At 39.0% G+C, this 22,616-nt stretch overlaps 1 protein-coding gene across 5 annotated transcripts in view; it reads right to left on the reverse strand.

Annotated features, from left to right (window-relative positions):
* Positions 1-2,000: 2,000 nt before the first annotated feature.
* The window catches only part of LOC145981803 (multiple PDZ domain protein-like), a 963,820-nt gene continuing 943,204 nt past the window's right edge, over positions 2,001-22,616 (reverse strand). For all 5 annotated transcript variants that reach the window (XM_083115230.1, XM_083115226.1, XM_083115228.1 and 2 more), the window contains 3 exons: positions 15,950-16,102; positions 14,973-15,184; positions 2,001-5,018 (listed from right to left, as the gene is read on the reverse strand). In XM_083115230.1, coding sequence (XP_082971356.1) covers positions 4,730-5,018; positions 14,973-15,184; positions 15,950-16,102 — 654 coding nt within the window. In that variant the 3' untranslated portion in view covers positions 2,001-4,729. The remainder of the gene's footprint in view (positions 5,019-14,972; positions 15,185-15,949; positions 16,103-22,616) is intronic.

The following is a 22,616-nucleotide window of genomic DNA, read 5'->3' on the forward strand; positions in this document are numbered from 1 at the left end:
ATTCTTACCACGTTAAAATTATCTTGGACCTGTCAAAAACAAATCATACTATTACCTATGCTTTATACATACTGGGTGGTCCAAAAGTCCCGGAATGGTCACATATTGTGAGAAATACACATCGAATCGGAAAACGAAAAAGTACGTGTTGAATAAGTGAAAGAAAGCTATTTAATGATATCAGACTTGATTCCCCACTGCCGCCCCCTGGGGGTGGGGCAGGGGGCAACAGTGATATTTTAAATGGAAACCTCCATTGTAGAATCGGTACCAGCTCAGCCTTATTATATTGTCTACCTCACAGTACCAATTAACAGAAATAGTACTGGCTCACTTTTTTTATTTATATCAGCCTTATAATAATTATTTCTACCTCGCAGGATATACCTGGCAATTAACATACCGTATTTACGCGTGTATAATGCACAGTATAATCCAGGTTCATAAAATCGTGGAATATAGCCTTTAACATTTTATACGTGGTTTTGCTAATTTTTCTTTACTTTTTGTAAAAAAAATAACCCTTCAAAAATATATAAGCTTTTTCCATGACTGATGTAACATTTATAAGAGGCCTATTCAGGACCCTCAAACTAGCAGAACAAGATTTCTTTTATTTGGCCAGTAATACATTTTAATTATTTTCTTTCTCCTTATCTTTTCTTCCATCCAAAGTACCACAAAAATCAGAACGTTCCTTCATTTTGTGAGGAGCATATTTCAACAGCACGTTAGTGTCACCATTTTGAATGGAATACTTTTGCCATATTCAGAACCTACAGAATTCAAGCTTTACAATGATAACTAACATGATAGGGTTCCGTATACATGAATAATACGCCCCACAGTTTTTGGGTGCAAGAATTTTGGAAAAAAAAGTGCACATTATACACTAGTAAATACGGTAATTAGTACCGGCTCACCTGCATCAGCCTTATAATAATAAAAATAATGTCTACCTCACAGGCCTCCCACCTTGTAATCAAGGGTTCCCACGTTCGATACCCGGTGAAGGCACATAGTGGTTCGGATCCCACTTTGAGGCTAATCGGGACTGGACCTATAGTTTACTGTGCATAGAGGACTTTTATTAAACAGAAATGGGATGTTATTTTCTGCATGACAAAAATAAATTTGGTATGTACATTTCTATTGCATATCATATGTATATACATATATATTTTCAAGAGATGCGAATGTACATTTGCATCTACAAAATGTTACGTGAACCTTTAAGAAGAACATGGATTCTCAAGAGATAAACATTAGTACACAAGCAGTTCTTTGAAATGCAAAATGAATTCCTGTTGTGCCATATTAAACTTCAGAAATAGGAGATTTGGAAGCACTTCAGGAAGTAACCTACTTCTTCTCTTATCGCAAATCTGTTCAGCAAAACTGAACACTCAATCACTGAATACTGATGCAGCAGGTATCTCCAAGTATTTTCTCAGCACTTGCTTCGTTTGAATACTCATTTTTGAATTTCCAATACAACAGCAGATCCTGTTTTATTTCCGAAGTTACTTCCCGAAGTGCTTCCAAATCTCCTATTTCTGAAGTTGAATCTGGCAGAACAGGAATTCATTTTGCATTTCAAAGAACTGCTTGTGTACTAATGTTTAATCTCTAGGTTCACATAACCTTTTGATCCTCTGAATGAGTTTGCAATAATTTTATTACAAAAACTCTACAATAATGACGAATCATAACCAAATTTTCAATAAATCTTACAAAACTAGAATATAAAACTTATTAGATGTTAAAAACTCTAGTATAATCTGTACCGGTTTAAATATCGGATTTTTGCCGATTCCGATGCCGATATGTCAATTTCTGCCGATTTTCATACATCTAATCGGCTTATCCCTACTTACTATTGTTTCTTACCTCACGGGATATACCTGTGGCAATTAAATTCAAATGTAACAGGGCCTGTCGCTCAAATTTTACACTGCAACATGTTGACTTCGTGAAAAGAAAATAATAAGACATCTGAATAGAGAGTATTTTCTTCTATTAGAATAACAATACAGGGTAAAACAGTTTGAAAACTTCCAAATAACAGTGCATACAACTTTACCTTAAATATTTACATAGTGCAACCATCATATCCAACATACTCAGCTCCCAACTAAAGAACCTTAGTGTTGAATCTTAAATGCAATGGTATCGGGAAATGTACAAAACTGCAGGCAAGATTTTTTCCCATCTTCTCTTCTCTTATATAATACTAATTTACAATTACGAATAGCCATAGTGATTGAAAATACTGTACAATCTGCTCACTGGTGCTAAAATGGAAGTAATTTGTTAAAACAGAAAATTCTCCATAGTAAAATGGCTTAGAATGTACTTGATATGATATAATGCCTTATGTGAGTACTATACTGAAATCTAATAATATGATTTTACGTAAATACGCTCTGTCATTGTTATTAAAATATTTGTCAAATATATTTTTTTTTAGTTTTATTTGTAAAACTAGTTCAGAATCTTGGATAAGTATTAGAGACTGCTGTATCACAAGCAACATGTAAACCTTTGTTTTTTTTAACTCGCTCTGGAAATGCCCAACAATTAATCTCTCTCAATAATCATCCTATTCTTTATCTTTTCAAGGTCATTTAAACAGCATGTTACCAGTGGAGAGGGTAACATGGTGCTTTCTTAAGGCACATTTTTCGACAGGTAGAAACTGACGAGATGGAGTTCCTAGTTGCCATATACTTATATCCATGCTCCTGGCTTTCGGAAATGCTTTGGGAAGAATGCTTGCAGAAACAGGCAGTGTAGCCAGCTGACAATATTTACATCAGTACACTAGTAACTGAAATCGCTCATTCTGTACTTGCACAGAGCATTATCGCAGCTTAAAAAAGTGAATTGTTTCTATTTAGTAAAATTAAAGTGCTCACCTCTGCTTTGCACCACACCATGAAGGCGTTACTGCCCAAGGTGATGTGATCAGCACCATGTCACTGGCTGCCTTTACCCACCAGAGTTTATACAATGCTTCAACAGTTGGAAAAAAAATCCAGGTTCTTCCCTGCTGGGGATCAAACCCGGGTCTCTCGCCTGGTAGCCCGACACCCTAACGACTGTAGCGACAATTAGTGCCATTGTTAAAAAATAGGTGAATTAACTACAAATTGATGTCGACTGGTACAGTTACGGAACTATGGAGTTAAATATAAAAAAATCTGTTACAGGCTGGAACTTATATAGACTCGCCCAAGAAATTTTTCAAGTTAACACGTCATGTGCACCCATATATATTTTAACGTCTTAATGTAAAATGTCTTACCATTACAATGTCAACCAATATCCCATTTGAATCTATGTACTAAATTAATACTGAATATATAAATATTTTGACCTTAGGCCAACATTTCATGGCAGTACAAGGACATCAGAACTCAATCATACAAAACCTTAAGAGTAAAAAATGCAATGAATAGCCATGCACACCAGATGTGCAAGCGATTGTAAAACACTCGCACAAGCTACTAGTAATGCTAATACATTTACTAGCTCTTATAACGAAGTCCTAGGTATTATACAAACTTTAATCTAATCTGAATCAAATTATTATAACTAGCAAATAATGAATAACTGAACTTTCCTTAAGGCAGAGCTTAACAAAGATGACTTAAGATGTTCACAATCAGGAGTGTTATGCGTAGTACTCATTAACAGTACACTGAAGGTAGTAGATATTATTAGTAAATAATGTGTCATCTGTCGTGCCAGTGTTCGTAAGTACATTCTTTGACAAAAGTTTCAGTAAGATGTTAAAAAAAATCATATTATTAAGATTTCAGTATAAATTTTATAATATCGTGTGAATGTATCTAATATATAGGAATATATATATATTTATATATGTAAGTATGTATGTATATGCATATATAATATACTTCTTGGATATATAACTACATCATACATCCAAATTTATCTATGACCGTTCCCTGGGATTAAGAAGCTGATGGCCCCCACTACTCACGAAAAAAAAGATATGTGGCTTCTGTGTCCTAATCAGGGTTGTTCCAGGAATTTTAAATAAATTCTATTCCGGTCCAGGACAGAAGCAGCAAGTGTAAATGGGTTGTGGACCACACAGAACCTTTTTTTTCCTGTGAAGTATTTAAATATGGTCCAGGAACTTAATATGGACCGAATTTAAATTGTGCGAGAAAAAAAGGTTCTTGTTGCGGAACCCATTAGAATTGCTGTTTTCCTGGACTTTTTAACAATCCCGGCCCCCTATTACTTTTGAAATCTTAATGTAGAAATGTAACACCATTAGCTTTAGCAATCCCAGGGACACACAGCGTTCCTCTGACTTAACATCCAACATCTAAATAAAATCACACAATGAACAATGGTCCCGATCAAACCCTGCCATTTCCAGCAAATGCGATTTTCCTGTCCAAGAAGCAGCGTTCACTAACAAATGTTTCCTGAGTGAAACAAACAGGTGTGCTAGATGTCTATAAAATCTTCCGCAGTAGATGAGACAGTCACTGGATTTGTTCACTTTCACGTGAACATGCTCTCCACTTCACCACTGTTTTACGAATGTTTCTCTATATGTTTAAAAAAAAAGTAAATGAACATTCCACCATTGCATTGAATTGTCTTGCATTTTTTTTTAACTTTTAAAGTTGATTGCACTGGTTTATTTGGCCGCGATTGTTCCAAAACAAAGAACTATAACAATTGTATCTCACGGTTGGATAGTTAGGGTCACACTTCCTTCTGCATTTTTGAGTACAGCGACCGCCTGCTGGTGCGTGAGTCCTTCTAAGCTAACGCCGTCCACAGCAAGGATCTGGTCCCCTCGTTTGAGCTTCCCGCTTTGCGCTGCCGCCCCTTTCTCAAACACAGTCTTAACGTATATTGGGAGATCCCCATGAGGACTATTGTAGCCACCCACGATGCTGAAGCCCAGCCCGTCTGGTCCACGCTCAAGCGTCACTGTGCGGCACTGGAGTTGAGAACCAGCTGTTGTGTTTCTGTAGAGAAAAAGGAGAATTTTATCTTGCTTTCACAGGTGAGCAAAAAGCTAAAGCAGAGGGGAGCAGTGCAGATATATGGCCCCACATTCTCAAGCCTGTCCCTGTATGATATTTAAAATATTTCAATCTGGATGTGGAACCTTTACAGGGTGGCCAGAATTAAAGTTACCCAACTCAGAGCCCTCTGTAGCCTGTTTGAGGCATCGTAGAACTCTGAAATTTGGCGAATCCACTATGCAGACCATGAGGAAGAGGATGGCAATAAAAAAGTAGTTCAATGTTCTGCCACCAGGTTGAAATGTGGCGTTGTACTTCCATGATCGGTTGTAATAATGACGTAAAGTGTTCCAATTGGTTATGGATTTGCCTTTACCTTGCAATCTTGCAATAAACGAGATATTATTTTCTCGCAACTTCCAGCTAAATCACTTAACGTGATTATTTGTACAACCCATCATGGAAGTACAGCGCCACATTTCAACCTGGTGGCGGAAAATTGAACTATTTTTATCGCCATCCTCTTCCCCATGGTCTGCATAGTGGATTCGCCAAATTTCAGAGTTCTACGATGCCTCAAACAGGCTACAGAGTAATTCTGTTACGGAACCCATTAGAATTCATGGGTTCCTGGACTTACAATAACTACAAGGTTGCTTGCACATTCAATAATAAAGAATGTGAACTAAAATAAATCCATTTACAGTTCATTTTTTACACGTAGTGTTTTGGTCACGATCAATTTCAATGCCTGACGAAGCTACCAACCAGGTGGCAAAATTGATCGCAATCAAAAAACTGCAGACAAATGAACAGTAAGTGGATTAGAATGAATTAGCTCTCTGCTAAAACAGGCTGCTTGATGTAACGTAGTTACAGACACTTCTGGGTTGTAATGACTTAATTGAAAGTCAATAGTGTTACAACTAACATCATTGTCTACAAATTAATGTATAAAATGCTAAACATTTTGATTGACTTGCACTGTGTACAAAATTCTCATGAAGTTACGTACAATATATTTTTTATATATGATTTTCCGAAATCCTATTATTGGCAAAGCTTAAATCCACAGCCTTAATCTGGGACCTCTTGATTACGAGGTAAGTTTTCCTACCAGTGCTTAAAAGTAGTTTCAGTGGATAGCCAGAATGACTACAAATGAATAGCCATAAGTACTAATAGTTGTAGTAGTATATATTGAAACAACAATGGTATTTATTACTCTAATAATAATATCAGTTTTTTTTTCTGGAAGAAAAGGTTTCGGTACTCTTAACGTTGATTTTTGTTATTGTGTTCCATCTTAACCCCTTCCCTGTGTTTGGCATAATATTACGCCCTTGCGTGAACATCTCTGGCTGAAGTAACCTGTGTTGAACGGAATAATATGTTTTTTATTGGTGAAACATATGTTTTGCTATTGAAGAAACTATTATTTTTTTCTAGGGATGGGACCGATTAATTGGTACTCTATCGGTATCGGCCGATATAGGTGTATCGGTTTATCAGTAAAATTACCGATTATTTTACCGATCCGATATATAGATAAATATCTTATAATTTAGTGCAAAATTCTGCCATTTTGTTGTAATTTTTATGAATAATCTCCATGCCCTACTTTCTGAAAAAGTAAATGTCTAAATATTCAACTTCTTTTGCACTGCAGTCACCTCGAAACACACATTTATTAAGGAGATCAATGAACATTTCAGGTTCTTCAAGGACCATTTCTAACTTTATATCGGATCGGTAGAATATCGGTTATCGGTATCGGTAAATTTTATATCGGTACTTTATCGGTATTGGCCAAAATTTCATATCGGCCCATCCCTATTTTTTTCTAAATTTCCGGACCACCCACCAACAAAAGACAAAATTTAGTACAAGTTTAAAATAATTAATGTAACAAAGGATGGGACTTTTGTATAGTGTACTTCATAAATAAAATACATGTCCAATGTTGCAGCAGGAACTGAGTTCCAGCACAAAACCTATTAGCTGGAATAGATTTCCGGTGCATGTTGGCTCACTTTTAGCCTTGGACTCTACTAACCTAAGATCCCTTCACCATTTTTTGGTTGGCACAGAAATCATACATCCATCTTGTTTTCCACTTTATGTAACTACAAATTATATCAATTTTTACATAATTGTAGGTAACTTGATGAGATTTTTTACAAATACAGACTGAGCAATTACTCAACCTTATGGAGTAGGGCTCGGAAGTTGAGGAAAAATCCTTTTTTTCCTAGTGTCCGAAGACGAGGCCCAACATAATATATGTTCATTTTGGGTCATTGTAGGCCAGAAAAAGGTGGGTTTTATTTGTCCTTATTTGCGTTTTTTGGCTTATTGGTCCTTTTTTTTAGATCTTAAATGGCTTTTTTTTTTTGCAACTTCACCTTCTTTCGACTACGTTTTTACTGCCCATTCTCAATTCGAATCATCATCACTTCATCACCTCTTAAACAACCTCTCTGTAGCAAAGAAATAAAAAAAAGAAATAAATAAATAAATTTGAACCATCCCTGAAACGAGAGAAAAACATTTTTGGGCGACTGAAGCAGGTACGGTACAAGGTCCTTTAACCCTAACTTGTCTGGAAGGTCGCGCTGTAACTGGCAACTTACTCTTGTTTTGAAGCTTTCAGCACGGTGTATACGACCAGACACATTAAATATGTAATTAAAACTGAAGTTATTAATTAATTTGGATCACATTTATACATTCTTTTTTTGATATTTTTAATCTTTTTTTTGGCAATTTATAGGTCTTGAACTTCCGAGCCCTGCTTATGAGTAAATGATTTATTGCACACCCAGTCTGTTTTCCACAATGTGACTTCATTAATGAAATAAAAACGTCAATAAGTAGAGGATAACATCTTCTTCACATCAACAGACTTCTGTATTTTAAAATAACACAAGAAGTAGAATAAAAGAGAATGGAAATAGTAATGGACAATTTGCCCACTATTATACGGGGGTTGGACAAAAATATGGAAACACCTGGTATAAAACAGGTAGCCATTTCAAACACTATTTGCGTCTGAATGGTAGGTTTCACTGTGGTCACTGGCACTTCCTGCGAGGTAAACACCCTGCCCAACCTGACAGATGGGCCAGTTACAGTTCAGCGTATCGTGAATTATGTCTGAGCTGACAGTTTCAAAGAGGGCAAATTGTGGGTGCGCGTATGGTGGGAGCTTCCGTGACGAAAGTGGCGGAAATGTTTGGTGTATCAAGAGGCACAGTCTTGAAGATCATGGCTGCCTACGAGACTTCCGGAAAAACCACATCAGTGAAGCACCAGCTTTGACGCAAGTGTGTGTTGCGTGACAGAGACAGATGCACATTGGGTAGGATTGTGACCAAGCAGATCACCACGGCTCCAAAAGTCACTGCTGAGCTGAATACAGTGCTTACAAACCCTGTTAGCATCAAAACAGTTGGAAGAGAACTCCACAAGCAGGGTATTCATGGCAGATCTGCAATTCCCAAACTACTCGTGACTGTTGACCATGCTGCTAGACGGAGACAGTGGAGTAACGCCCATAAAAACTGGACAATGGAGCAGTGGAAGACTAATCTGGTCGGATGAGTCATCCTTTACATTGTTTCCAACTGCTGGCCAAGTGTACGTGTGGAGAATGCCAGCACAAGCGTATGATACAGACTGTCTGTTACCGAGAGTGAAGCATGGCGGTGGTTCAGTGATTATTTGGTCAGCCATCTCCTGGTATTCTGCAGGACCCATCATCACCCTGCATGGACATGTCACTGCCAGGGACTACGTAACCATTTTGAGTGACCAGCTGCATCCCATGGTGCAAACTTTGTTCCCAGATGGTGATGCCGTGTTTCAAGATGACAGAGCCCCTGTTCATACAGCTCACATCTGCCAAGGCCTCCACAATCGCCAGACCTGAATATTATTGAGCCCCTGTGGTCGGTTTTGGAGACCAAGGTGCGAGCCCGCTACCCACCACCATCGTCTCTACAAGAACTTGCAGCTGCTTTGGAGGATGAAAGGTACAACATCCCTTTGACAACTATACGCAACCTGTATTTGTCCATTCCACGTCGACTGCAGGTCATTCTGCGTGCCAAAGGTGGTCCTAATCGATATTAATAAAGGTAATGTGCATTTCTGCAGGTGTTTCCATATTTTTGTCCAACCCCTGTATTTGCCATTGGCTGTATAATATGTACTGGAAGTGGTCGCTATTGTGACATTCACACAAGCGAATATGGTGAATTGTGTTTTTTAGAAGACTTCTTACCATTTGCTGTGAAATTGCATCAACACAGTCTTGAATATTTGCTTACAATTTTGCCTAATCAGCTCTTTATGCACTTTTCACTGTTACTCACCACCTAAGAAGCAAAAATTAGTAAAAATAATAAACTATATTTCCCCATAAGGTTGCATCCCTTTTTGATCACCCTGTACAATCTGCTGACACAAAAGCTACATAAATTCAGCTGACGCACACATTACACTCACCTAGATGTGCTTCCTGATTTTGAAAGTGTGAAAGAAAGAAAATCTTATTGAGAAGACAAAATTGAAGTAATCTGTTAACAACTAAGCAAGGGCTGGTCTTTCAATATCCAATAAAGCTTTTCGTTAATTAATTGTCACTTAGAGATAATCGCCGGTCTCAACAAGCACCGGATTTTCCAGTGTAAAAACAAGCAATTAATGGCGAGTTGGCAATACTGATGCATGGAAATATTAGGAAATTGATACTCTTTTAGGTTAATTTCAAAGTGAATTTTGACTGCTGCACAGCCTAGTGGTGAATATTTATAACAACACTGCATTTGCATGCCACTCTTGAACATGTTCCACTGAAAAAGAAATTTGTGATTAGATCAATCTCATGAATGCAAATTCCTTCCTTAAAGAACAGGGGGAAAAAGTTGAAACCTTAGTAATTCACGTCCGTTCATGTATACATAAATAATATGAAAAACGCAATATGCTGACCGAGGCAGAAAATTTATTTTATTTTAAAACATAAACTAAACGTAACGTTTCAACCTTCTAGCAAGGTCGTCTTCAGACTCTGCACCAAGTACAAATGTAACAAGGTAGAAAACAGGACGATATATATGCACATATACCTTTGCTTGTCAACTGTACTTTCCCCTGACAGGCGATTTGGATAAACATTTCCTTTTATCTGGAAAGTGGTTGGACTCTTTATCTCACGTTCTTTTTTCTTAAACAAAGAATGGGAGAAGGTGTTAGAAAGAGTGGAAAGGACAAGAACGAAAGAGAAATGAAGAAAGAAAGGATAAGATAAAAGAACGTGAGATAAAGAGTCCAACCACTTTCCAGATAAAAGGAAAATGTTTATCCAAATCGCCTGTCAGGTGAAAGTACAGTTGACAAGCGAAGGCCACCTGCTGGAATGTTCTAGAGAGAAAACGTAAGTTTATGTTTTAAAATAAAATAAATTTTCTGCCTTGGTCAGCATATTGAGTTTTTCATATCATGGAAACAAGTGTTAATGTAGAAACTTTACAAGAATTACTTCTCATGTAATCTGCTAGCTACATGTACTAGCTTGCACTTTACTGTACATTGAAAGACCAGCCCCAAACATGCACACCCGACATTGAAATTGTTAGCAACTCTTTTTTCTCTTTTTCTTGAGAATATCTGGTCACAAAAGTTGCACAGCAAACAGCTTTCTAAAAAGCTAGAATCTCTGCATCAATACTACACATTTGTCTCTAGGAAATAAGCTCGAGAAACATTAACATTATGTAAACATCTAGAAAGTTCAGTGGCATCTCAGGGTGGCTACTCTATTCTAGGACCATGATAAAATTTAAGTATACAGTAAAGCCTCGTTAATTCGAACCCCAATAAGCCAGACTTCGCTTAATCCGGACAGGCAAAAAGATAATGCAAGGTTTTAAATGTGGCTAGAAATCAAGTAGAGAACTTCCGAAAGAAAAGGCAGTCAATCACTGATGAAATTCTGTTTCCTGCAGACTTTGTACTGTACTGTATAGTGTATTTAGGCTTATGCCCTTTAAATACACCATAATAAACATGTTTTGTTGCTATAAATAGTTTTAATTCACTTTCTACTATTCTTTTAGTTTATTTCAGTTAATCCGGTCAACTTATCCACCCCATTAGTCCGGATTAACGAGGTTTTACTGTAATTCCAGGTTTTCAAGGCAAACTTTCCAAAAATTCAAGGGTACAAGTAATGTTTTCTCTATTTCAACCTTATGTATTACCGTTTCTCACCACCCACACACAAATATATTAAAATTCCATTCAAATTTAACTGTATATATACTCACTCGAAATACATCTACAAATACAAGTCACAAATGTTAGAGGATATACTAATTTACGAAAAATTGTTAATTGTATAAGAATTGCAAACTCAAATTTACCTAACAACTTCAATATATTTTATATTGCAATAATCTTCTCTGTGTCAGATAGCGCACTAACAATTTAAACAGGTTTCTTTCTCTTCCTCGATGAAAATAAAAACTGAACTGTGAAAAATTTCCCTCAGGGCATTCATAAATATGTATAAATTCAAAGGGATTTGGATTAATAAAAGTTGCAATTTTTCAAGTCTAGACAAAAATTCACACAGAAATCATGCATAATTCCCGGAATTCAAGGAATTCCCAATCAGTAACCACCCTGCATGTGTCATTCTATCTATTTAGCAGACTTTGTTTGCACAGTTGGATTGAGTGCTGCTTTGTTATTGGTTGTTAGAATGGGACCCATATTGAGTGAGCTTATCCACTATCAATGTTCACCTACTTAAAATACAATTAATTGTAAAACAATTTCTCTCTCTGCTTGTTGAGAAATTACATTAGCCAACCATGGGAACTCTTTCAATCCATGGAATTGTGGGAAGTGGCCATAAAGTATATTACAGACCATAATAATAAAAATAATTAATGCATATAAACACCAGAATAAAGATTTTTTCATTGTTGAGGAATTCCCTCTTTGTTCCATATTAAACAAATTCATCTGTGAATTTAAGATATTAATGAATTTTCACTAGATGTAATTAATTCTAGTGGTATTAAATCAATGACAGGTGCTGTGTGTTATTTTTAACTTTTAGTTGTAGGACTAAAAGTTCAGATGTGTGTGAACCTAATTGATTTCTTATTCATCTTAAGCATTTTCATTTAACGTAAATGAATCCTTCCACCCATTTCAAATATCATTTGAATTAGCCAAAAATTTGCCTCTTTTATTAACCTAAAACTGCAAATGATATTTCAGTTGAGATATTTTTTGTTAATTTATGTACTTATGAGGGGATGACATACTTTCACAAGAAAACAAAATAGTGCATATTACTATTTTTTTAAAGATGCTTTTTTTTTTAAAAAAAACTCATCCCCCCCCCCCAAAAAAAACAATATCATGTTACTGAAAAAGTAACAAACAGTTACTACTTTTCGATCACAATTTCATGCTGATATTTTACTTATACATGCTACAAATGGCAAAAATGTGATAATTCAAATTTCACACAAAAATTCTGATGCATTTTTTTTTCGGTCACATTTTAACAGAATTTTTTCCCAAAATGTTGAAATGGGACCATGCTTCCCTACAAATTTCAAGTGATTAACATGTTTGATGCATCAACCAAATTATCAGCAATAATTTTGGTATAATTGATACAATGCTTTTCTTATAGGTCAGTGTGGGTCTGCAGCATGATAAATTCTTTTTTTAAAAAGTCTATGCCTCGATCCCAAAGTTTACACATCAGTTTATTACTGGGACCCTCCAAATACAGTAAAACCTCGTTAAGCCGGACTTCGCTTAATCTGGGAGGCAAAAAAAAGCACAATGCAAGGTTTAAAAAGTGGCTAGAAGTCAACAAGAGAACTTCCCAAAGACAGTCAACCACTGACGAAATTCTGTTTCCCACAAACTGTACTGTACTGTATTTAGGCCTATGTCCTTTAAATACACCATAATAAAAGTGTTTTGTTGCTATAAACGAAGTTTTAATGCACTTTCTACTGTTCTTTTAGGTTATTTCAGTTAATCCAGACTTTCGTTAAACAGGTTAACTTACCCCCCCCCCCCCATTAGTCTGGATTAATGTTAACTTTCCATCTTCTTCTAATTGCATTTTTTTTGGAACAGGATATCAGAATCTCTCTTCCCACAGAGAACCATAATGTGTTTGGTCGAGTCTGTCTGCAACATGTTGCCAGAAAGGCCCAGAACATCATCTCCAAGGGAGACAAAAAGAAGAAGCGGAGGAGGAAGGAGAGCTACGCAAGTTACATCTACAAGGTGTTGAAGCAAGTTCACCCTGACACCGGCATCTCCAGCAAGGCGATTAGCATCATGAACAGCTTCGTCAACGACATCATCGAGCGCATTACCGCCGAAGCTTCCAGGCTCGCTCATTACAACAAGCGATCGACCATCACCAGCAGGGAGATCCAGACGGCCGTCAGGCTGCTCCTCCCCGGTGAACTGGCCAAGCACGCCGTCAGTGAAGGCCGTGACTAAGTACACCAGCTCAAAGTAAACGCAAGGAAATATTTATCTTGCCGAAAAGACCAACTGCCTATGGTAAATAGTTTTCCTTCCATGATTATTTTTTTTGTCCAGGAGCTCCCAGCATCGAAATGTTAAATTTATTTTAGCTGTTTCAATTTGATCAATTTTGCTTTTTAAAACAATCTTTTAACTTCTGAAGTGTGGATAACTTAGATTTCTCTTTCGTTCTTTAGCTTTTTTTATTATGAGATTCGTTATGAAGCCACCATTTACTTTGTTTTCATTTTATGATTGTCTAAAATTTCTTTGTCAGTCGATGGTATTATACTGTGTATTCACATTTATTTATATCAATCTTGTTAATCTTGAGTGAATTGGAGCCTCACGCACAAGCTTTTCAAACTTGCCGCAACGTATAAAAGAAAAGAGAATCGAAGCTCCGGAACTAATTGTCGCAGAGAGATGAAATCAGTTATGCTTTCATTCTTGAAGACAGGGCTTTTAGCGGAGGGGAAATTTATACATTGTCTTCCCAATAAAGAAAGTTAATGGAAGATCATTTTTTTTAATGGTATTCAGCATTACCTTGTGCCCACCACGATAGACCAAAGTGAATTTTAAAAAATGTAGTATGTAGCCCCTTCCTACAACCATGCAAAGTTCCGTTGAAAATAAGCCGATACTTCTTGGGAAAAAATAATAATGTATAAGAGTGGCAGTGTTGCCATCTTACGGATATAATTTCCATACTTTTGCTGGATGGATCAAATTTGGAGGGAAGCATGATAAAAGACCAGTCTTTGAGGATATGTAATGTCCATCCCCCAATTCTGACTCCCCAAAAGGAAATAACGCAACATTTTCAGAAGTCTAATTTTTGAGAGATTTTGAAAATGAGCCTTTGCCCCTGGACCCCTAGTTGCCGCACATTATTAAAGTGTTCTATTGTTCTCATTATAGTTTTATATGTATCCCATAATACTAACAGGGGAAACAATGGACTTTTTCAAAACTCCGCTTGTTAATAACAGTTACAATAGATGTATTGTTTTGTAATTCGAGTATGTCATACCTTAACATGTACATTAATGAACAAAAAAAATGTATCTAAAAAGTTGCACATACATTGCTAATCACGTGATGCTGAGAAAACCTTGTGTCCTCCATCCTCAATGGGTTTACAGGCAGTGGAAAAATCTTTTTCTTGTCCGGACACTAACAGTTAAGATCATCTTTATTAACCAGATCTTGCAGAATCTCAAATCTATTTGATAATTAAATTTGGTAGTTTTCATGTCTCGTCTGCAAAATTCAGTTATGAAATTTTAATGCTTTTTTTTGGTGTATTTGGAGGCTAAATAATTCACACGGTTCTTCAAACCCCCTATTTTTTCCCTGAAAAAATGTTACCTCTCAGTTCCCGTAGCAGCCGAGGTTCCTCCGGAACTCCTCCTGGAGCCAGCCTTGAGTCGGCCGATCCTCATGACGACGCGGCCGGTGGCAGTTTTGAGCACAGCCGCTGCCTCCTCCTGGGAAGCCCCCTTCAGGTCTTGTCCGTTCACCATCAGGATTTGGTCCCCCTTCATCAGACGACCATCAGCTTCAGCTGCACCGCCACGGACCTTGAATAAAGGGAAACTCTTTATCCAGCTGGAAGGGGGAAAGGGTTGGTGAGGTTGAATACTCTAAATGTCTCCTGTATGCTGATGACATAAAGCTTCATAAACAAAATAATGATGGAGACATTATGAAACTTCAAAGAGATTTAGATATGGTGTATGAGGGCCTCCCCGATGGCGCAGTGGTAGCATCGTTGCTTTGTAATCAAGGGGTTCCGGGTTCGATACCCGGTGGAGGCACATAGTGTTTCGGATCCCACCTTAAACTGTAGGTCCAGTCCCGATTAGCCTTACTGTGCATAAAGTGGACTTAAAACACCAAATCAAGATATGGTGTATGAGTGGAGTATAAACAATGACCTTCAATTTAATATTAAGAGTATTATGTAGTTATCAAGTAAAATAAATACCTCTAAATTCTATTTTATTTGTGTAGAAGAGCTTGAAAGAATAAACTTTATTAAGGACCTAGGCATTATTATGGATCATAATATGATGTTGAATTTGAAAATTCAGGCACCAGGTGAAATTTTCAATTCAATTTTTTTTATTTGCTTTTTAATCGAGTTTGCTTGTGCAAATTTCCATCACCTTTTTTTAAAAAAAAATAAGTACAATATGTGGTTCTTGTATCATGTGTCTCATTAAACCACAATAATAAGCATGCCACTGTAAATTTTTTCACTGTTGCTACATTAATTAAAAACTCTGCAGGGGTAAATTAGAATGTAATCATTGCTTTCTATCCTTTTAAAAGTGTGTACTCACCACATCAGAAATAAACACACCATGGCCATTTTTCCGTCCAACAATACTCAAGCCCAGCCCCTTAGCAGGCTTTTTCACCAATTCCACCTCCATCACATCGTAAATATCCTCCTCTTTTGTGGAAGCTTCGTCTCTGAACACAACCATTTTCACCTGAAAATATAGTCCAGTGTCAAAGGGGAAAAAAGTGCAGGCAACATAAGTTTTCAAAATTCTAGTCCTTTTAACAGGTTAGATGAACTGTGATCCAATGAAACCAGTTTTGACTTCATTTATACATGTACTGGGTGTTTCATAAATAATTGAGCGGTTACAAAAGGTTACAAACATTTATTGCTAGTCAAGTATTGAACTTACGTTAACCTTTAAGAGACCAACTATCTTTTAAAAGATAGTTGCCTCTAAGCCCAAACTGCCCAAGTATATTATTAAACAGAAATGGGATGTTATTTTCTGCATGACAAAAATAAATTTCGTATGTATATTTCTATTGCATATCATATGTATATGCATATATATTCTCAAGAGATGTGAATGTACATTTGCATCTACAAAAGGTTATGTGAACTTAAGAGATTTAACATTAGTACACAAGCAGTTCTTTTAAATGCAAAATGAATTCCTGTTCTGCCAGATTCAACTTCAGAAATACGAGATTTGGAAGCAGTTCAGGAAGTAACCTACTTCTTCTCTTATCTCAAATCTGTTCAGCAACACTGAACACTCAATCACTGAATACTGATGCAGCAGTTATGCCCAAGTATTTTCTCAGCACTGTGGTGGGGCAATATGTAAATAACATGAAATTTGTTCTGAAGATTATTATTGATCTTAATAAAATAAGTAGATTAACCCGGCATAGCTCATACAAATACAAACACAAGTAATAAATAACCTTCATGCATCTTATGGCCATAAGTAAATGTTTGTTGGGATCCCTTACCTATTATTGTCACTTATGCGATGCACTTCCTTACACACACTGCTCCTATTTTAAATTGAAGGGGATGGTTGTGGTTCGCTGTTGAAGGGGATAAAAGAGGACTGTTCACGGCTTCAGGTCAGGCTGGCTGACGTCCAGTCACATGGTGTGATCTGTTTCATGTATTGTTCAGTAACCGCACGGAAGTAGTTCCATTTACACAAAATTAAAACACAGCTCTCCTTGCTGCACTGTACTGTGAGCTGTCACAAATCGCACTTCACCTACTTTGGTGGTCGATGCTCCGGCGACATGTTGTGATTAACACGCGGAAGTAGTTCAAATTACACGGGAACAAAACACCGCTCCTTCAGCTGCACGGTGTTGTCAGTTGCTCAACAATCACACTTCACCTACTTTAGTAACGTGTCTCCTTGCATCGCAGTATGCACATACTCCAAGTTTAGCCACACTTCCAAAATACACCTCCTCACTCCTCGCACTCTATATCCTTGTGTCCTGTCTTTCCCCCAAAGACGCTCAAACTTTCCCTGTGTTCTTCCAATGTTGCCGGTTTTAGCCTTGTACAGTGGCTCTAACACACACACACACAAACACACAAATACCAAAAAGGAAGAAAAAACTAAGAGAAAAAAGAAAGGACACCCTAGCCAGTGTAACTTGCCTAAAGAGCCCGGTTCTCCCTTTCGCCATGCCAAGCAAGGGACTGGGTGCGACTTTGAGAAAAAAAAACTGGTAAACTAACTGATAAAAGAAAAACGAAAAGCCAAAATTATATAATAAAAAATTAAAAAAATAATAAATTTAGGGTGGCACTACATCTCCCCCCTCAGATAATTAGGATAACGAATATGAAAATAGTATCATAATTATCTGAACCTATTTTCTTAAACTTAAAATAAAGGCTAAAACGGGGTAATGCCCCTTCTTTCCCCCCGGCTACGCAAAAAAAAATAAAAAATGAACAGATCCACTAAAAGCATTCACAATAGCAATAATCACTCTTAAAATGACCCCAAAAAATATTATATAATTGCATTCCTAAAATATGTTTACTCCTATTATTTACAGCCTCCCTTTTCTCCATTAATTCTTATACCCCTGCCTGGTAAACCTCGCACGACAGGGTGCAAGGGAAAAAGGGGAGGGGTTTTAGCTTCGACCTTTTTCTCCCTCCTTTCTGCAGGCCAGAGCCTCTTCTTCCCCAACCACTTGGGTTCACGCTCTCGAGGGTCCCTTTGTATTCGGAACAGCAGGTTGTCCTTGTCCCTTTGCCGATGCATAAGGTCGCAGGTTCGATGTATTATACACTCCAGCCTCTTTGTTACATTGAAAGTCCCACAACAAATATGCATTTGGTGCCACCCGTTTCTTTATTTGGAATGGGCCCACGTAAAGGTGCACAAATTTCTTGCAAATTCCCTTTTGCACGTCCGAGAACGCAAATGACTTTCTTAAAACAATATCTCCTGCCTCGAAATAGGTGAGCCTTGCCTTGTCATATTGCTTTTTTCGGTTTTCGGCCGCTCTTTCTACGTTTTCCTTTGCTCTCAGCAGCTTCCATTCATAGCGTGGGTCATCATTCAATGAGGGCAATTTAAAAAGTTTCTTGATCTCGTCGTCCGGTTTCCTGTTGAAAAACAGTTCCACTGGAGCGAAGCCTGTGGAGGTGTGAACCGCCAGATTTAAACACTTTACCATATCCGGGATGTGTTCCGGCCATTTCTTGTGGCTCCCATCTATACACAGCCTAAACAAGCGTGAGATCTCTCTCATGCATCGCTCGACGGGGTTCGACTGAGGATGCTTAGCGCTTATAAAGCGTGCCTCGATGTCTCTCGACTGAAGCTCTTTCCACAGTCTTGAGGTGAACTGACTGCCCTTGTCTGTGAGAATAGTTCTGACGTTGGGACACATTATCAAAAATTCGTTCACTTTTCCCAAAACGGCCTTGGTGGTGGCCTTTCTCAGAGGGTATATTGCGATGTATTTGCTAAACAAGCAGCACATAACGAGGCAATATTCCAAGCCGTACCTAGCCTTTGACAACGGCCCGTACAGGTCCACCGAGATCACCGCTCCCGGTTTGTCGGCGATCACGGGATGCATCGCTCCCTTTACTTCGTAATTAAGGTGCTTTGTCCTCAAGCAGAGGTCGCACTCGTTGACAAACCTTTTAATTTGATCCTTCATCTTTTTCCACGTGAAGTGTTCAGCAACAGCCCAGTGTGTCTTCTTTTGTCCGAAATGGCCCCGACCGTGATAAAATGCGATTAGCTCTTTGGCAACTTGCTTCGGAACGCACACTTTAAAGACTCCTCGCTCTCTTTTGCACAATATTCTATCCTTCAAGGCATAATCTTCGAGCTTTCTCGCCCTTTTTCCATCTCCCGATTCCAACATCTCATCTCTTATTCTCCCAAGTTCACGGTCCTCTTGTTGACGATTTGGCAACTCTCGCATGAATTCTACCAATTCAGGCGATGGCTTGAAGTGTATGTTCGCTATCACCTCGTGCGGCTCCTTTATTTCGTGAACTGTAGCGCTCCTTGTGCCGCTAGGGTAACGCGAAAAGAAGTCCGCCATGTTTTCTTCACCCTTGATGTACCGGACATCAAAATCGAACGACTGTAGGAACAATATCCATCTCGCTATTCGTGGGTTTGTTAACCTGCATGTGAATAAGAATTGTAGCGCCTTGTGATCCGTTCTGACAGTGAACTTTCTTCCCAGTAAATACACGGTGTTTTTCTGTATGCCATAAATAATAGCTAATAACTCCTTCTCCGTTATTGTGTACCTCGATTCGCAGTCGCTGAGGATGCGGCTGTGGCATGCAATCAGCCGAGGACCCCCTCCATCTTCTAACTGGTACAGCAGACTGCTGACAGCTTTGTCGGAAGCGTCTGTCTCCAGATACAGCGTCTTTCCAGGGAGAGGGCTACGGATTATCACATCCTGCAAATACGCACGTTTTATCTTCTCGAATGCTTCCTGGTGCTTAGGCAACCAGACGTACGCCGCTCCCTTGCGAAGGAGTTCGAGAAGGGGCACCGTGAGCTCTGAATGATTCACCTGGAAAATCCTGTAAAACTGCAAGTGGGCTAAGAACGACTTCAGTTGCTTTGCGTTCTTCGGCCTGGGAAAATCATTGACGGTCTGTAGTTTCTCTGGGTCCTTCCTAATCCCGTCGGACGACACCTTGCATCCCAACAACGAAGCTTCCTGCCTCGCAAACTGGCACTTTTCTAATTTTAGCGTTAACCCTGCTTCTTTCAGTTTGGAAAAAATGACTTGCAAATGCTGCAAATGGTCCGAAAAATCATCATCGGCAAGAGAAATATCGTCACAGTAGGCCGCCATGAAATGACAAGTTTCATCATCCAACACCTTATAGCGCTTGCTAACGCCGTCTTCAACCCAAAGCAGAGTCTCTGAAATGTGTACACAATGCCCTCGTACATAAAACCCACATATTGCTGGTGTTCTTCTTTAAGGCCGATTTGGAGAAAAAATTGCGATAGGTCAAGGCAAGAAATATATTTCTTTCCTTCAAATCTCTGAAGCACTTCTACTATGGAAGGGGGAGAGTCGTATTCTGGCTGTATTCTCAAGTTGGTACCCCTGGAATCGAGACAAACTCTGACTGATTTTCCTCCCGGTTTTCTCACGCAAACAAGTGGATTCACGAATCGTGCCTTTGCTCTTTTGATAATCCCCCACTGTAACCACTGCTTAATTTGTTTGCTTACATCCTCCCGGTACTGGTAAGGAATGGGATACACTTTCTGAGTGAAAGCTTTATCATCTATTACGTCGATTTCATGCTCGTATCCACGGACCAACCCTGGTTTGTTATCAAATATCTCGCGATATTCGAATAGCAGCTTTCTTAATTTTCCCCTTTGTTCAGAAGTCAACCCTTGCGCCCTTTCTTCGCTCTCGTAAATTTGGGTGTTGGTAGCCCTAGTTTCTTCTATCGCGTGGCTCTGTGATTCTTTGGTCCCTCTCTCAAACCTTCTAAACGAATCTAGCGGCTGATCTTTATTCATGGAGTCCCTCTCGTATAAAGCTTCATTTGAAATTACATTCACATTGTGTACATCTCCCTCCATTACATTCTCGAAAGATTCTTGTTCTCCTTTCTCCATAACCACCGAGTGATTTTCTTCACAAAATTGATCTCCCTCTACTAAAAACGCAGGCTCCTTCTCGTGCCGGCAGCTACATCCTTCAGCCCCGCACACGTTTCCTGTATTCGGGCCCACAGGACCCATGGTTGACATAACTTCGTCCCCACAACGACAAATAGGCTCCATACAAGAGTAAACTATTCGGAAATTGTGCAACTCCTGACACGCCGCTGGCTCATTAAATGTTGAAAATTCTATTTCTGTGTACCCCTTCTCAGTTCTTAATTTTAACACATGCTGCTCATAATTCAGGATTGCATGGTTATCCTCCATGAAATCAGTCCCCAATAAAATCGGCTTTACTAAATTTCTTATCACTAAGCAGTTTACATCTATTCCAGTCCCTCCAAAATTCATATTTAAATACGTCTGTGTGATTACTTTTGAAGCTTTAGTCCCAAATGCCGAGACAACTTTCAATCCGCCTACGGTGAGGCAAGGCAACCGTGGGTTAATTTTCAATAGCTCCAGCCATAAACTCTCGCTAACGCATGAATGTGTAGCCCCCGTATCCACGACTGCATCATAATACTTTCCTTCTATAATCACATTAATTTCAGGCAACGACCTTGGGGTCTCTTTTCTCGAGGTCTGGGGTTCCTCTACAAATTCCTTTAAAACCGAGCATACATTCTTCACAGCAGTCTCGCACGGGTCGGCATCCCTATGGCTATCCTGAGACTCCCTTTCTTCGGGTGGGCGTAAACAACTCTCAACCTGTCCCGAAAAGCCCCCGCTCAACGTGCTCTCCCCTTGTCATGCTTCGTTGTCAGGAGTGGGAGCCCCCCTCCCACTCTGACTTTCAAAAGTCATGGCGTTAATGTAAGGGAAATTTGTGGGTGACCCTTCCCCTCGGGCACTCCACCCCCCTTCTTCTCCATCGTTGCCAAACGTCCAACCTACTTGTCGGTTTGGACTCCGTCTTCCTCGCGGGAAATCTCCCCTCTCCCGAGAAGGTTGGTTGCGAGGGTTGTCAAATTCTCTCCTGCGTCGGTTGCTGTAATTGCCCCGTGACCGAGCTCCCCTCTCGGAGTTGCCTGAGCCTGGGTTCGCCTCCATAAAATTTATGGGTCTAGGACGATGACGTGGGGATGACTGACTCGAAACACCGCAGTTCATTGTTTCCTGAAGTTCTTTCAGTAACCCGAGTAACTGACTGCTGGTGTCGATGGTCAACCCAAGGAAACTCCTCTGCACAAACGGGGGAAGTTGCTTTATCCCCAATCGAACCAAGGCCTTTTCACTCAGGGGTTCGGGAAGGATGGCATTCCTTTCGATGAGTTCCATGTAGTACTCACAATAAGTTTTCCCGCCCCCGGCAACATAGCGGTTCGTGAAAATCTCAGCTTTCAGGCGCAATAATTTTTCTTCAGATATGAAATACGACGCAAACAGTTCCCTGAAGGTGGCAAAATCTCTGCATTGCTTTCTGTTAACGTTGAACCAGCTGAGTGCGGCCCCTTTTAATGACAAGCTCGCCACGCCTACCTGCTGTTCAGCCGGGATTCGAGCCAGGTTTATGTAAGTTTCC

The sequence above is a fragment of the Lepisma saccharinum genome, chromosome 30 (assembly GCF_977018435.1).
Source record: "Lepisma saccharinum chromosome 30, izLepSacc3.1, whole genome shotgun sequence".
Lineage (NCBI taxonomy): Eukaryota > Metazoa > Arthropoda > Insecta > Zygentoma > Lepismatidae > Lepisma > Lepisma saccharinum.